The sequence below is a fragment of the Carassius auratus genome, chromosome 46, assembly GCF_003368295.1.
Source record: "Carassius auratus strain Wakin chromosome 46, ASM336829v1, whole genome shotgun sequence".
NCBI classification, from domain to species: Eukaryota; Metazoa; Chordata; class Actinopteri; order Cypriniformes; family Cyprinidae; genus Carassius; species Carassius auratus.
In genome coordinates, this window is record NC_039288.1 from 17,831,095 (window position 1) to 17,848,378 (window position 17,284).

Sequence of the window (17,284 nt, forward strand, 5' to 3'; positions counted from 1 at the left end):
TCCGTTATCCAGTTTAACCTCCATGATGCTACAACATCTGACCGCTGAATGCCTCGACTGACCAATCAGAATCAAGTATTCCAGAGAGCCGTGTAATATAATCTATCTGTAATAAACAACGTGCACCATTTTAAGTCGCTCGCTCGGCAGGGCGGAAACACAGGAAACATATTATACACAGGAAAACCAATTATCTCCAGAGTAAGTGGCTAATTTTGGCCCACACACACTCAAAAAAAAAAAAGAAGAGCAAAACATGTGCATCTAGTTATGGTCTGCCTTGCTTCTCAACAAATAACACAAATTACACAAATCATGTAGATAATACTGAGCTAATGAAGGATCCAGAAAGGTTGTGTGTGTGTACAAATGCACACACTCCTCGACAGGAGGTCCCATAAACCTGCTATTTTCAGAAACATGCCACACACACACACTCCAACACACCCATTACTAAAAACAAGCACAAGTGCATGTCAAACTCCAGACACACGAGAGACCGGCTGTGTGTGCGCTGCATTATAATGTTCCAGGACGTTCTCTGTGTGTTCCCTGTTTCCACACACACCCAAAGAACCCAGACTGAACAAAACAATGGTGCTGTCTGAGGCCGCTCACGCCCCAGAGACAGCTCTGATGGGCGTCTGACGGATAGGTGTGTGTAAGACTCAGTACAAGGGTGTGAAAACACTGGAGTTACTGAGAAATCAGGCTTTAATGCAGCAAACGATTTCTGAAAGCACAACTGGAGCCGCCTTTCTGACAAACACACTGTGAGTTTGCGGTCTACTGTCGAGGATTCTCATCCTGAAACACCACAGACATGCTATTTTATATTACAAATGTAACAAATATTTGCTATGATTGCTATAATTATTTAATTAGCGCTAACTGGCATTACATTGCTGCGTTGCAATGATTTTAGAAAGGATGCGTTAGCTACAACAGTAAGCTGAACAATGACTAAATGGCTATTTTGCTAACGAGTGACGTTAAACACTACGTCTGCACAGCTTAAGTGACGCCAGCTAAAAGGTTAATTCAGACTTGAGCAAGTTAGTACATTATAAAATATTTAACATGCACTAATGAATCATTCAAAAAAAGACCAGGAACATGTCCTGAAGTATTAAAGAACTTGCTTTGACTTTAAAATCATCAGAATCTTTTTTATTATTATTATTATTATTATTATTATTATTATTATTATTATTATTATTAAATCTAACCAAGACTCCAAACTTTTGAATAGTAGAGTATATACCATTAAATATATAGTGAAACTAATATACAAAGTGATATTTCTATTTTAATGTATAATTCAATGAAATTTTTTTCTAATCTTATAGGCTACAATAGCCACGTTTCCACTGTTGTGTTAGAAATTATAATTCTTTCTAAATGTGACGTATGTGACGACGAGACAGAAACCGACTCGACTGAATAAGCAGGCTATGTTCATAATGCTTAATTTCTGTGTGACTAATCTTAAATCCTGATTAATTCATTCATTATGATCAATGTATCACATATTATAGTAAAACACCAATGCTTTTGATTAAAAAAAAAAAAATAAAGCATGCAAACAAACAGACGGACGCTTTTATCATGTTCGTTTTGTGATCGCGCTAGTTCCAGTGATTTATTTCTTATTGGTTTTCTGATAACTTTCGGTAAAGAAGTATACCGTATTTTTCGGACTATAAGTCGCACCTGAGTATAAGTCGCATCAGTCCAAAAATACGTCACGACGAGGAAAAAAATATACAGTATTGTTCAAAATAATAGCAGTACAATGTGACTAACCAGAATAATCAAGGTTTTTCGTATATTTTTTTATTGCTACGTGGCAAACAAGTTACCAGTAGGTTCAGTAGATTCTCAGAAAACAAATGAGACCCAGCATTCATGATATGCACGCTCTTAAGGCTGTGCAATTGGGCAATTAGTTGAATTAGTTGAAAGGGGTGTGTTCAAAAAAATAGCAGTGTGGCATTCAATCACTGAGGTCATCAATTTTGTGAAGAAACAGGTGTGAATCAGGTGGCCCCTATTTAAGGATGAAGCCAACACTTGTTGAACATGCATTTGAAAGCTGAGGAAAATGGGTCGTTCAAGACATTGTTCAGAAGAACAGCGTACTTTGATTAAAAAGTTGATTAGAGAGGGGAAAACCTATAAAGAGGTGCAAAAAATGATAGGCTGTTCAGCTAAAATGATCTCCAATGCCTTAAAATGGAGAGCAAAACCAGAGACACGTGGAAGAAAACGGAAGACAACCATCAAAATGGATAGAAGAATAACCAGAATGGCAAAGGCTCAGCCAATGATCACCTCCAGGATGATCAAAGACAGTCTGGAGTTACCTGTAAGTACTGTGACAGTTAGAAGACGTCTGTGTGAAGCTAATCTATTTTCAAGAATCCCCCGCAAAGTCCCTCTGTTAAAAAAAAGGCATGTGCAGAAGAGGTTACAATTTGCCAAAGAACACATCAACTGGCCTAAAGAGAAATGGAGGAACATTTTGTGGACTGATGAGAGTAAAATTGTTCTTTTTGGGTCCAAGGGCCACAGGCAGTTTGTGAGACGACCCCCAAACTCTGAATTCAAGCCACAGTACACAGTGATGACAGTGAAGCATTGAGGTGCAAGCATCATGATATGGGCATGTTTCTCCTACTATGGTGTTGGGCCTATTTATCGCATACCAGGGATCATGGATCAGTTTGCATATGTTAAAATACTTGAAGAGGTCATGTTGCCCTATGCTGAAGAGGACATGCCCTTGAAATGGTTGTTTCAACAAGACAATGACCCAAAACACACTAGTAAACGGGCAAAGTCTTGGTTCCAAACCAACAAAATTAATGTTATGGAGTGGCCAGCCCAATCTCCAGACCTTAATCCAATTGAGAACTTGTGGGGTGATATCAAAAATGCTGTTTCTGAAGCAAAACCAAGAAATGTGAATGAATTGTGGAATGTTGTTAAAGAATCATGGAGTGGAATAACAGCTGAGAGGTGCCACAAGTTGGTTGACTCCATGCCACACAGATGTCAAGCAGTTTTAAAAAACTGTGGTCATACAACTAAATATTAGTTAAGTGATTCACAGGATTGCTAAATCCCAGAAAAAAAATGTTTGTACAAAATAGTTTTGAGTTTGTACAGTCAAAGGTAGACACTGCTATTTTTTTGAACACACCCCTTTCAACTAATTGCCCAATTGCACAGCCTTAAGAGCGTGCATATCATGAATGCTGGGTCTTGTTTGTTTTCTGACAATCTACTGAACCTACTGGTAACTTGTTTGCCACGTAGCAATAAAAAATATACTAAAAACCTTGATTATTCTGGTTAGTCACATTGTACTGCTATTATTTTGAACAATACTGTATATAAGTCGCACTGGACTATAAGTCACATTTATTTAGAACCAAGAGAAAACATTACCGTCTGCAGCCACGAGAGGGCGCTCTATGTCTTCAGTGTAGACTACAGGAGCACTGAGCAGCATAGAGCGCCCTCTGGCGGCTGGAGACGGTAGTGTTTTCTCTTGGTTCTTGTCTCTTAGTTAATTTCTCTCGGTTCATGTAAAATTAATTTTTATAAATAAGTCGCACCTGACTATAAGTCGCAGGACCAGCCAAACAAAGTGTCGCAGGACCAGCCAAACAAAGTGAAAAAAAGTGTGACTTATAGTCCGGAAAATACGATATATATATATCTGCACTTAAACTCAGATAACAGCATCTAATGCAATCTCACAGGAAGGTGAGGTGACGTGTATGCACAGGTCTGCATATTTCTGCTCAACTCACTCTGTTGGCCGTCACGGCGAAGTACTGCAGGTTCTGCAGGAAGCCGATGTCCGCAGGGATGCTGGTCAGGTTGTTGTGGCTGAGGTCCAGATAACGCAGCGTCCTGCAGAAGAAGAGCTGGGAAGGAATCTTCTCGATCTTGTTCCTGTTCAGGTAGAGGCGCTCCAGGTTGGCGAGAGTGCCGATCTGGATGGGGATGTAGGCGATCTGGTTGTACCAGAGCTTGAGGCACACCAGTCTGTGGAGATGCTGGAAGCTGATGATCTCCTCGATGGTCTTCAAGTTGTTGTCCTTTAGATCGATCTCCTACAGACAGAAGTCGTCGTGCATGTCAGAATAAGTGAACAGAGCTTGTACAAGCATGAAAATACCTGTGGTGAGATGCCAAAGCGTTAAGAAATGCACCAAGTTTATAAAATGCAGGAAGTTGCAAAGTTGCATTTACATTGCAAGTAATTACACAACCTTGAATCTTTTAAATGACACATAAAACTTGTATGTAATGCATATGTATGATCTGCAGAGATATAAAGGACGTCTGAGATGACCTGTAGGTTGTGCAGGCTGAATATGGAGTGTGGGATCCGCTCTAGATCACAGCGCACCAGCTCCAGCTCCGTCAGGTTCACCATCTTCTTCAGACTGTTCAGAACCATCAGTTTGGTGCCTTCGTTATTGATGGAGAGCTTCTGCAAGTGAACCCCAACATCCGTCACCACCTGCAGGGGGAAGAAGATGCGCTAGAATCATTATTAGATCCTAAAAGAGTTATAAAACACAATTCTGAGTGCATATATTCAGTTGTTCAGCAGCAGAGGTAAGAACATTAGGACGGTTTACAATTTCCGTCAGAATCATCTTTACTGTTTTAATGTAGTCTAAACACATGTTTTGTAACACTTTGTTCAGAATATTTCAAAATTACCAACAACAATACCATAACACAACGCATAAATACAGAAGCTATATGACTATTGGTAAACATCTTAGATTATCTCTGACGGAAAGTCACGAGCAGAACAAATTATTATTATAATATATATATATATATATATATATACACACACACACACACACACACACAATAAATACTATTATCTATAGAATTCATTATAAATACACAAATTGTATGATAAACATTATAAAAAATACTGTATGTATTATATTAAGTTACATAAATTATTAAAATTATATGAATATTTTAAGTTATATAATTATATAAATATTTTTATACAATATTTTATTAAACAAAATATGCTGTAAATATAATAATATATCAATTAAATTATTATAATAAATACATTTTGCACATACAATGATTAAAAAAATACTTTATATACATATATATATATATATATATATATATATATATATATATATATATATATATATATATAAAAAATAATTTCAATACATTAAAACATTGATATAAATAATTACAATTTAATTATGATATATATATATATATATTTTTTTTTTTTTTTACAAAATTTCAATAGATCTAATTTTATTGGTCTTCATAATAATGTGCACTGATAAACCATGCACAACAAGACTAAGAACATGCATTGAAACATCAAATAGGGTCAATTTTGACTTTAATCTGCATGGTATTACCATCATAAGATCCCATTTACTGCACATTCAGCACACCGTAAGAACAAGACATGGTGCCTTTCTGAATGCATTGATGAACTTCTGTGAGAAACTTGATCTCACCTGAGGCAGTTTAGTGAGGTTGCTCTTCAGCCGCAGGACCTTGAGTCTCTTGAGCTCCCGCAGGCCGTCGATGATGATGAACCGGTTGTTATCCGCGCTGAGGTTTCCGGTCAGATGAAGCTCGCCGAGGTTCTTGAGGCTGTAGATCCACAGTGGGATCTCCTTAATGTCTGTGAACTTTATGTGTAGTGATTTGAGGTTCTCTCGGAGGAAGGCCAGAGCAGGAGCCTCGATTCTGGCCGGCGTGTGGTAAAGCCACATCTCCCTCAGGTTACACAGCTGTGCGATTATAGGCGGGATCGTAACATCAGGGATCAGCTCCAATTTCAGCACCTGCAGGAGACACAAACATTTACTTGCGATTAAAGCAACCAAAGGTGTGCGACAGGAGCGGACTCTCTTTTTCCTATCAATAGCATATAGAAGATATTATATTGTATACAGTCATGCCAATAAAAGAGTTCTGAATTTGAATGATAATATTACAAAACAATATAATTGTATTATATCATACATTTTTTTTGCATAGAGAAAATACAAAACTGAACTCTGAAACTGATCCTTGAATTGATTTAATGCTCCAGATTTCACAATTTGGTCAAATGTTTTGCTTATACCAATATGACTACGATAAGAACAATAACAACAATTTTCATCATCATCGCTGTTGTTATTTTAAATTGGTTTTATTTTTAGTTCTAATTTTATTTTATTTATTTTTATTTGTGGGGATGCGTTTTATGATTACATCAATGACTACAACAATAATAATTAAAAAAAAAAATAATAATAATATTATATATATATATATATATATATATATATATATATATATATATATATATATATATATATATATATATATATATTTATATATATATATTTTATATATATATATATATATATATATATATATATATATATATATATATATATATATATTTTATATATATATATATATATATATATATATATATATATTCATTTACATTTATTTAATTTAAATTAAAATGTTTTTAGGGCTGCATAATTTGGCCCAAAATTTTGTGATTATATAAATATGACTATAAAATAATAATAACAATTTAAGCTATTTAAATAAATGTAAATGTAATTATTTTAAATAATATTAATAAATACAACTATTAAACAAAATAAGAAATATTACTTTTGTAATATCTAACTGTGCAATATAATAAGAAAAATAGGTCACACTTTATTTTAGGGTCCAATTCTCGCTATTAACTAACCATTAACTATGAACTACTTTTGCCTCAATTAACTCCTTATTTGCTGCTTATTAATAGTTTAAAAGGTAGTTGTTAAGTTTAGGGTATTGGATGGGTTTATGGATGTCATGCATTATATGTACTTTATAAGCACTAATAAACAGCCAATATGTTAATAATAGACATGCTAATAAACAACTAGTTATTAGTGTGAACTGGACCCTATACTAAGGTGTTACCGAAAAATAATATAATTACTTTAGATTAAAGAAAATAGGTTAAATTTAATTTATTCATTTTCCACCATAAAAACTCCAACTTTTATTTTGGCGGAAAAGCCGCAGAGTTATGGGTTTCTTTCTTCTGTGAAACATTAAAAGAAGGTATTTTGTAGTCAAACAGTTTCGATTCCCACTGACTTCCATTGTATTTTTTTTGCAAACAATAGAAGTCAATGGGATCCGAAACTGTTTGGTTGCCAATAACCTTCTAAATATCTTTCTTTGGGTTCAGCATCCTTTGTGATTTTATAGTTGCGCTAAACCAGATTTGGTGTTTTGATGAACTGTGCAGCCCTGCTCATGTGGTAGTTTAGTCTGGATCAGGCCTATAAGCATGACCTGAAATGTCAGACTTGAATTATAAATATGCATTTGACAGGAGTTTTGTCTCTACAGTCGTTCAAGCACACACCTCCAGCTCCACCAGGTCGAACACCGTGTCTGGGATCCCGCTCAGCATGAACAGGTGCAGCTCCAGCTTCTCCTGCGAGTTTTTGGTTATCCTCTGTCGGAGTTTCTCCAGAGTCCATTCGTTATTCAGGTTCAGCTGTCGCAGTTTGTTCTCGCTGACCTCCGACAGGAAGACGGCGAAGCGTTTGGAGTACAGCGGGTCGTACTGGTCGATCATGTGCAGCATGAAGGCGAAGTCGTTCTTGACGTCGGGGATGTCGCTGTAGCGGCTCTCCTCGCGGATGGACTCGAAGGAGTAGCGCTTTAGCGAGCGGCTGATGATCCAGTAGAGCGTGTACATGCAGATGAGGCCGTAGACCACCACCAGGCTGATGTAGAAGCAGGCCAGGATCTTGAAGAGCGTGGCCAGAGGATGTGCGCAGTGGTACGTGCGATAACCGGTCAGCCGCTCGATGTCCACGGTGCACGGCACGCTGAACTTGATTTGGTGGACGTAGTACATGGTGTAGCAGATGATGATCAGGAACTGGAAGACTTTGATGATGATTTGACGGATGTAAAGACGGTGAACTATGTCGCCCTCCTCCACATGGATACGAAACTTCTTCACCTGCAAAAGACAAGTGTGAGACGATATAGAATTAGACTCTGTGCCAAAACCTAGTGAACTACTTTGAAGTCCACTACCTACATAGACAGCATCCTTCAAAGACATCCTAACTGAAATGAGCAAAGTGTCACAAAATAATCTATCAAATAAATCTATCAGTATTCATCAATATCTATATTTTATTTATTAGTATATGAAGCAAGCATAAATATATTTAATAAATATAGATTCATATATAAATATTGATTTATTTGATAATATTTAGCTTAATATTTATCTTTTTCAGCAACACAAGAAATTCTACATTTATTAGTTTATGAAGTGTAAATTATATATATATATATATATACACACACATATATATATATATATATATATATATATATATATATATATATATATATATATATACACACACACATATATATATACATATATACACATACATATATATATATACATATACACATACATATATATACACACATATACACATATGTAATAATATTTATCAATAATTTTATTAGTAGTATTACTATTAGTATATGAACTATATACATTATATATAGTTATGAAGTATAAAAGTATACATTATAAATATTTGTATTAAATATATATTAATATATATGTAATTAATATTTTTGGTATGGCCTGAAATAACTACATTTTATATAGTCATGTCATTTATTTACAATAAATTATAAATATATTTATTAAATATTTATCACACGTAAGGATGTTTAGCAGTACTTTTCAGCACTGGCTAAAATAACTATATTTTACTCATTAGTACATGAATTAAGAATAACATTATAAGTAAGTTTATTTAATATGTATTAATATTTATGAAACAATATTTATAAATATTTCAGTATTGGTTGAAACAGCAAATTGCCACATATTTATTAGTCTTTTATTTATTAGTCTTGTCTATTATCTTTATTAAAAGTTTTATATTGAATTTTATTATACGCATGTCTGTACTTTTCCTGTGCACTGGAAGCTCCTTTCTCCGAGACAATACACACTTGGCAATAAAGCCCTTACTGATGCTGAAATATTAGGTATATTTTTACAAATTGGACATGCATTCATATTTAAGCATATCTGTCAAAATGCATGCTACACTAATGCTGCCTTTGAATTTAGCCAACAGAAACTTAATAATAGTGCACTATGATGCGTTGAAACGCTCACTACAGAGGCATCTCATTAGGTTTTAAGAACACAGTGCTGTGACTTGAGACCAGCTATTAAATTAAAAATATGCACACACACACACACACCTTCTCAAACAGTGCTTTGGCCTGCTCTCCTTCCTTCTTATCCAAGACGCCCGTCTCCGAGCGGTCTACGATGCCCTGCTCGATCCGGGACTTGGTCCTCTGCAGCATGGGAACGCTTGCCTCCACATCCTTGTCGCTGATGCTGGAGGTTTTCTTATCTATCGAGCCGTTTATCTTCCCCGCCGGCTTGGGGTCGCTCTCCTCCACCACGGTCTCAGAAAGCGCACGCGTCGTCCACGGCGAGTCGAAACACTTCAGCAGGATCGACACGAAATGCTCCAGCTTGGAACTGGTCCGTGGAAACTTAAACCAGAAGTTACTACAAGCTAGAAAGATGAGCGTGTGCAGCAGCACCAGATACGGGAAGTACTTTGCGAACCAGTGCAGCTTGTTCTCGTAACACACGGCGTCTACGTAGTTGTACTGGTGTCTGTCGAGGTCGTACTGGATGCCCTTGGGCTCGGCGTTGAGCGCCACGCTGATGTTGAGGTGTTCGCAGGTCTGGTTCACGACCCATTTGCACGGCAGGCAGATCATTTTGTCCTGCGTGACCTGCAGCGTGCCGCCGAACACCGCGATCATCAGCATGACGATGGAGATGTAGTCTGTGAACACGTCCCACCATGGTTTCAGAATGCGATACGCGGGCTGTGTATCAACAAAGTATCGCAACTCAGTGATGGGAATCATGACAGTTTACCTGAGAAGAAAAATGACAAACCGCTAGTGATGATCCAATAATAATCAATCAAATGCCATTTTTTCTACTTAAATAAATAAAAACAATTTAATAACAAGTATTTAGCATAAGGTAATTACTAATCCTTTTGTTTCATTCTCAACCTTTGGCAAATGGTAATTTCTACATGAAAATAAAATAATTAAAAAACTAAATATTTTGCATAGGCAGAGTCCTTTCACGTCATTCTCAACATTTTGTAAAAGGTCTACATATATATATATATATATATATATATATATATATATTTATTTTATTATTATTATTTTTTTCATGAAATAATTTCTAAGCCGTCATTTGATTCTCTATTTTTTTTCGCAAAAAGTAATTTCTGCCTAACAAAAAAATAAAAAAATAAAATAAAAAGTTATACACACACACACACACACATATATATATATATATATATATATATATATATATATATAAATAATTATCATTATAATAATGATAATTATTATTATTACATTTATATATAATAATAATAAATATATATGATTAATTATAATTATTATTATTATTACATTTATATATAATAATAATATATATTATATGATTATTTATAATATAAATAATAGATTGAGTAATTTCTAAGCCTTTGATAACATTATCAAACATTTAGCAAAAGGTATTTTCTACCTTAAAATAAGTGAATAAAATATGAATTAATATATAAATTTTATTTCCAAGATTTCTTATTATTCGCATCCTTTTGCAAAAGTTTTTTTTTAAAGATAATTTCTTGTTCAAAAGGTCATTTCTACCTGTAAATAAACTACAATAAAATAAAGCATAAAATAAAATCAAAATATTTTGCAGAAAGACAATGAGACCATTTTTGCATGTGACTTAAGTACAATCAACTTCTTGAAAGACAAACATTTTTCCCCTTGGAATCACATTCACTGTTAAACTGTTCTCAGAAAGACCAGTTAAAACAGTAAACAGAAGAAACACTTTGATTTCAAGTTAAAAGAAATCTTCCAAAACTGTGTGCGAAAATACATGTTGTCTAATGACCTTTAACCCTGTTCTGTTGTGTCTGCTGGCCCTTTCACATCACTTTACCGAGTCTCCTGTCTTTCTCTTACAGTAGCCTTGCGTCAGAGCTCAGATGATGGACACAGGAAGTGGCTGGAATGATTCGGCGAAACATCCTCAGCTGTGCGTGTTTGTGGGAGTTACAGAGGACAAGAAAACGCCATTAAATCACACGCACGCATGCATGCACGCACGTCCCACAAAATCAAAGCTGTTCCTAATTTTAGCAGCCATTTTCAAGGTGCATATGATTTATGTACACACAAGGGTTATGTGGGCAAATCCAGCAGAGCTCTTGACGTTATGAAGGCCGTTTATGCCCAGAGGTTTCTGTCTGGGGACTGAATGTTGGGACTTATGTTTTGGAGGCACAACATCATTAGGGTTGCCAGATTGGAGCTCAGAATTAACAACAGCTGCCTTGTCTGCTATAAGACAAACAAAAAGTGCCTCCCAAATCATAGTTTGCTGAAAACAGGATGTAATGAAATACCATTTCTGATCTGTTCATGCTTTCTTAAAAAAAAGTTTATGGGGTTCAATTTTAAGAGAAGGTATGAAATGATTTAAAAGAAAATATTTAAGTTTAATAAGTGTCTGCCACATGTGTAAATGTTCATGCATTTTCAGCAAATAATTCCCAAATTCCTTCCCGTTTTCAAATTCGATTGGTATTTTTTTATGTTTTTGAAAGAAGTCTCTTTCGCTCAGCAAGGGTGCATTTATTTGATAAAAATATTAAATATTATTACTATTTAAAGTAACTGACTTCCATTTTAATATATATTTAAAATGTAATTTATTCCTGTGATCAAATCTGAATTTACAGCATCATTATTATTATTTGTGGAAACTATGATTGTAAGGATTTTTTTGATTACTAGAAACACACAAAAGAACAACATTTATAAATCTCTTTACTGTAACTTTTGATCAGTTTAATGCATTCTTGCTAAATAAAGGTATCCATTTCTTTAAAATCCAATGCATACGCGTGTGAATTAAGAGACAAGCCCATAACTGATTATGCAACCTTTCTGGGTGATTGTGCATTGACAGAAGAAAGCTAAAAATTTATCATTTTCCTAAATGTCAAAGCATCATGAAAGAAGCCCTCTGACACACTTTGTGTGAGGAACAGACCACAATGTAAGCTGTGACTGCCTTGAGTTAAAATATTCCTTTAAATCTTGGAAATTCTATACAAGAGCAAGAGGAATGAATAGTGCACAGATGCATTAGGAGGCGAGAGGGAGAGAGAAGGGAAGATAAAAGGAGAAAGAGCTGTTGAGTTTATTAGCTGAGGAAAAGGCTAATAACACAAGAGAAAGAGATCATGAAAATTCATCATTTCCTACCCACAACCAACCAATTTAGCGTTTAGATGACCACAGAAACCAAACAAACGTCAGTGCCGACCGTGGTCTGGAATCGGTGACTCAGTTTAACTCGAGAACCGCTCCAGCTAACATCTATACTTAGACTCAGAAAGGCTGGGAATTTTCCATTTGGGATTCAGGAGCTGGAGTGAAAATGCAGAAAAGGCCCCTGCAATTGTTTATTGAGAGACCTTGTAAAAATTCCACGTTGAGCTGAAATGACTCCCAAGTTAGAAGAGCACCTCTGTTTCCAGACATCCTCAGCTGGAGTGTGCGGCATGGCCATACACACATTTGTCTCCGAAACAGGCCTCGTGTCCATGTGGGGCCCCTTTAAGAGGTTATGAGCCAATTAAAATCTGGTCAGAAGAGTGCAGTTATTTTACTAAAAGAGAAAAATCTCTCATAAACGCAAGTCATTTCTACAGACACTTGAGACACAGACTTGGGCTATTAGTAACAGCGTTATTTAAACACTAGTACTAGTATTTACATTTTTTCATATTTGTTATAGTGGATGTTTTTAAGTTAAAACAATACACTTTCATATAAATTTTCATTTCAGTAATTCTTTTTAACATTTTTCTTTTTATTATAATTATAATTATTATTTACAATTTTATTGTAAGTTTTCAAGTTTCAAGTTACAAGTTTTCATTTTAATTTGAGTTTATCTACTTTTGTTACATGCTTTTGTCATGTCATTTTTATTTATTTATTTATTTTTTATATATGTTTTTAATTTAAAACTAAGTTTTCATTTTAATTTTATTTTAGGTTTACTAAATCTGTTGTATCCTTATTTATTTATGGTTTATACATTTCTAAGCTCTTATAAATAGTTTTTTTAAGTTTAAGTATGTCAAACTAAACTTTAGTAAGTGGTCAAGGTAACATTTCAAAGTTTTTCGTCTAATCTGAAAAAGATTGGTGGTTTCAACTTTACTTTTTATTAACATTTCTATTACCAGTTTTTATTAGATTTAGTTAGCAATAACACTTGCAACCAAACACCAATATGTAAAAACCACTCACAACTCCCAAACACACACTCTCTATGCTAAATATTCACACAAAGATAAAAACTGTCCCACATTTACTGAATCTTTTGGTGTTCAAATTACCATATTATCTTGATTCCTCACGTCTTTCCATATAAAAAAAGCAAAAGCTATCAAAAATTGCTGACACTGCATGAAAAAAAATAGTTTGTGCATGAATTTGGCGCTTCAAACCATGTTATGATCCATCTTATACATTCTGCTAAACATCTCCTTTTGTGTTGAAGCAATAAGAAGTCATATGGAGTCATAAGAAAGAGAAAATGACAGAATTTAATTTCTGTGTGAACCATTCCTTTGAAAAACACACACTAAGATGTCCGAACAGGTCCCTTGAGTTCACTGGTCTCAGCAGAGTCTATTAACAATTAACAACACCAACCTTCGTACACACAGACTCTAACACTTCACATATACGCACAAACTGTCTCCTTCGCAAAGCTGGAAACACTTTATTTAAGAAACTAAAAAGGATTTCAAAAGCATCTTCTAAACAGACCATTTCCTCATATCCTTCAGAAAGTAAACAAGATGATGTGTGTGTGTTGAGGATCAGATTCTTTCTTTCAGGATCATTTGGAGACTTGTTTTTTATAACATGAGGGCCACTGAGAGTGTTATAGTCTCCGTCTGGCTCCTACACTGTCTGCTGATCCAGTCTAGACCAGCGCTGGCCATCCATGAGACGTCTTTTCCATCACAATAACCTTTAGCAACACCACACACACATCCCCCAACTCATTTACTCTGTGTTTGCTTGAGATAAAAGTCTCTAATTACACTTGACATTTTCCTCAGCGTTCAGCGTTGATCACTATATAGAAAAAAACGTCTATACTGGAACATCTTGATACTATATAGCAAAAATTTATCACTTTATAGCAAAAACTGTCTATAATAGAACATCTTGATAACTATATAGCAAAAATGAAACATCCTGATCACTATATAGAAAATAACCTTCTATTATGAACCATCTTGATTAATATATAGCAAAAAGACTTCTATAATGGAACATCTTAAACACTATATAGCAAAAAAACATCTATAATGGAACATTTTGATAACTATATAGTAAAGAGAATCTTCTATAATGAATTATCTTGATCACTATAAAGCAAAAATGTCTATAATGGAACATATTAAACACTATATAGCAAAAATTAAACACTATATAGCAAAAACGTCTATAATAAAACATCTTGATCACTATATAGCAAAAATGTCAATAATGGTACATCTTGATTACTATATAGCAAAAATGTATCACTATATAGCAAAATCTATAGCAAATCTGTCTATAATAGAACATCATGATCGCTATATAGCAAAAACTGTCTATAATAGAACATCTTGATCGCTATATAGCAAAAACTGTCTATAATAGAACATCATGATCGCTATATAGCAAAAACTGTCTATAATAGAACATCATGATCGCTATATAGCAAAAACTGTCTATAATAGAACATCTTGATCGCTATATAGCAAAAACTGTCTATAATAGAACATCATGATCGCTATATAGCAAAAACTGTCTATAATAGAACATCATGATCACTATATAGCAAAAACTGTCTATAATAGAACATCATGATCGCTATATAGCAAAAACTGTCTATAATAGAACATCATGATCACTATATAGCAAAAACTGTCTATAATAGAACATCATGATCGCTATATAGCAAAAACTGTCTATAATAGAACATCATGATCACTATATAGCAAAAACTGTCTATAATAGAACATCATGATCGCTATATAGCAAAAACTGTCTATAATAGAACATCATGATCACTATATAGCAAAAACTGTCTATAATAGAACATCATGATCACTATATAGCAAAAACTGTCTATAATAGAACATCTTGATCACTATATAGCAAAAACTGTCTATAATAGAACATCATGATCACTATATAGCAAATCTGTCTATAATAGAACATCATGATCGCTATATAGCAAAAACTGTCTATAATAGAACTAGGGCTGCAACTAACGATTATTTTGATAATCGATTAATCTGTTGATTATTTTTACGATTAATCGATTAATCGGTTTATGTACTTATATTTTAGTTTTTTCCATTTTTTCCCCAAGTAAATTATTAATAAAGGGTCTTTATCATTCAGCATAGATTTTTAAGAGATTTTAACCATTTTGCATTGTCATATCCTTATCAAAAATATACCTGGAGTTGTTTTATTATGTTAGTAATCCTTTGTCGAACTCTTCTGCAATCAAAACACTGACCCATACTCTAGCAAAGTTCACAAGGAGATTTCAAAAATTGTTTTCACCATGGCAGTCCTTAGAGCTCCTAAAGCAGTTTAACATCCCAAACAAAGCTTAAGGAATCTTTGAGAACATATTTTCACGAAGTATAAGGATAAAACAGAATAAAATTGCAGTGCATTGTATTTTATTATTTACTGGGAAAAAGCTTTATAGCTTATGTTGTGAAATTGTAAACAATCCTTCGAAAAAAAGTGCCAATGGCATGAAACCTGAATGGAAGTAAAATCCATCAGAAGGTTGGAACACACACAAAAAACCTGCTGTGTGAAAAAGAGCAGTGAATACTTAGAAAAGAAGAGCATTTTAAATATACTCAAACATTTACCTCTCTCATTCAGTCATAATTAGGCTGCAAGTCTGAATTATGAACTGGTAAACGACAAACTGATCACATAACATGTTTGTAAAGCTTTAAATGTTAACTGTTAAAAAGCAATGTTATCAGCTTTTACGACTAAACATTTGCAAACAACCTTGTACTGGAGAATCTGCACAAATAAAATTCTTAGGGGCCGTTCACATATCGCACCTAAAAACGCGTGGAAAACGCTAGTCGCGCCGCTTTCTCCTTCTTTCCAAAGCGCTCGGGCAGAAGCGCCCCTGAGGCGTCTGCCTTTGCTAAGCAACCATGACGTGCTCTCTCCATGACGTGCCCTCTCCATGAAGACCCGGAAACTTCAGCAAAGGATAAATGGATGCGGTGTGGACGCGCCTGGAAAAACGGGCGCATCGCACCGCGAGCGTGTCGCGACCGCGTCGCTTCCATTATGAGAGTGCATACTGCGCGCCTACATAGGAAATAACGAACTTGAGCACGCAAAAGACACGATATGTGAACGGCCCCTTAAACAGTTCAGTAGTGCAGAGTTTACAGGTTACTCTTCATTTTGAGGCTCAAAGTAAAGTACTCCCACTTCCCGCTGAATGCTGCAGAGACGCTGTTCGGGAAGCACGTGACATAAAACGAGGCCAGCTATTGGCTATTCGCTACTTCACCTGCTATACTGGCTGAGTAAAACCTCCGGTGGCTCATTACTGCCACACTTTGGTCACGATACGCGTATTCGTATTGAACCGTTCGGTACGATGCTTTCGGTTCGGTACGCGGTACGCATTATGTATACCGAACGGTTTGTTGGAGTAATTAATTATATTTGAAAAAAAAAAAAAAAGAGAGAGAAAGAAATATAATGATATGCGTTCAACAAGGTAGCCCAATAACCCAAACAACGTAACAGGCAACGCCCCTGACACTCCCGAAGAAGAAAAAAACACCATCTTATATGTTTATGTTAGGCTACTCAGCAGGCGCTCGCTCACTCAGTACGCGCTGAAGGCTCGTTGCAAAATAGCCAATGCGTTTAACAGACTAGAAATGAGAAGATCCTCCAATAACCAACAGGT

The 17,284-nt window shown here is 35.0% G+C and overlaps 1 protein-coding gene across 1 annotated transcript in view; it reads right to left on the reverse strand.

Moving 5' to 3' along the window:
- LOC113064431 (volume-regulated anion channel subunit LRRC8A-like) overlaps positions 1-17,284 on the reverse strand; it is a 29,231-nt gene that overhangs the window by 2,615 nt on the left and 9,332 nt on the right. The window contains exons 2-6 of the mRNA XM_026235278.1: positions 9,358-10,057; positions 7,463-8,071; positions 5,541-5,873; positions 4,370-4,540; positions 3,822-4,127 (exon numbers count right to left, since the gene is read on the reverse strand). Coding sequence (XP_026091063.1) covers positions 3,822-4,127; positions 4,370-4,540; positions 5,541-5,873; positions 7,463-8,071; positions 9,358-10,047 — 2,109 coding nt within the window. The 5' untranslated portion in view covers positions 10,048-10,057. The remainder of the gene's footprint in view (positions 1-3,821; positions 4,128-4,369; positions 4,541-5,540; positions 5,874-7,462; positions 8,072-9,357; positions 10,058-17,284) is intronic.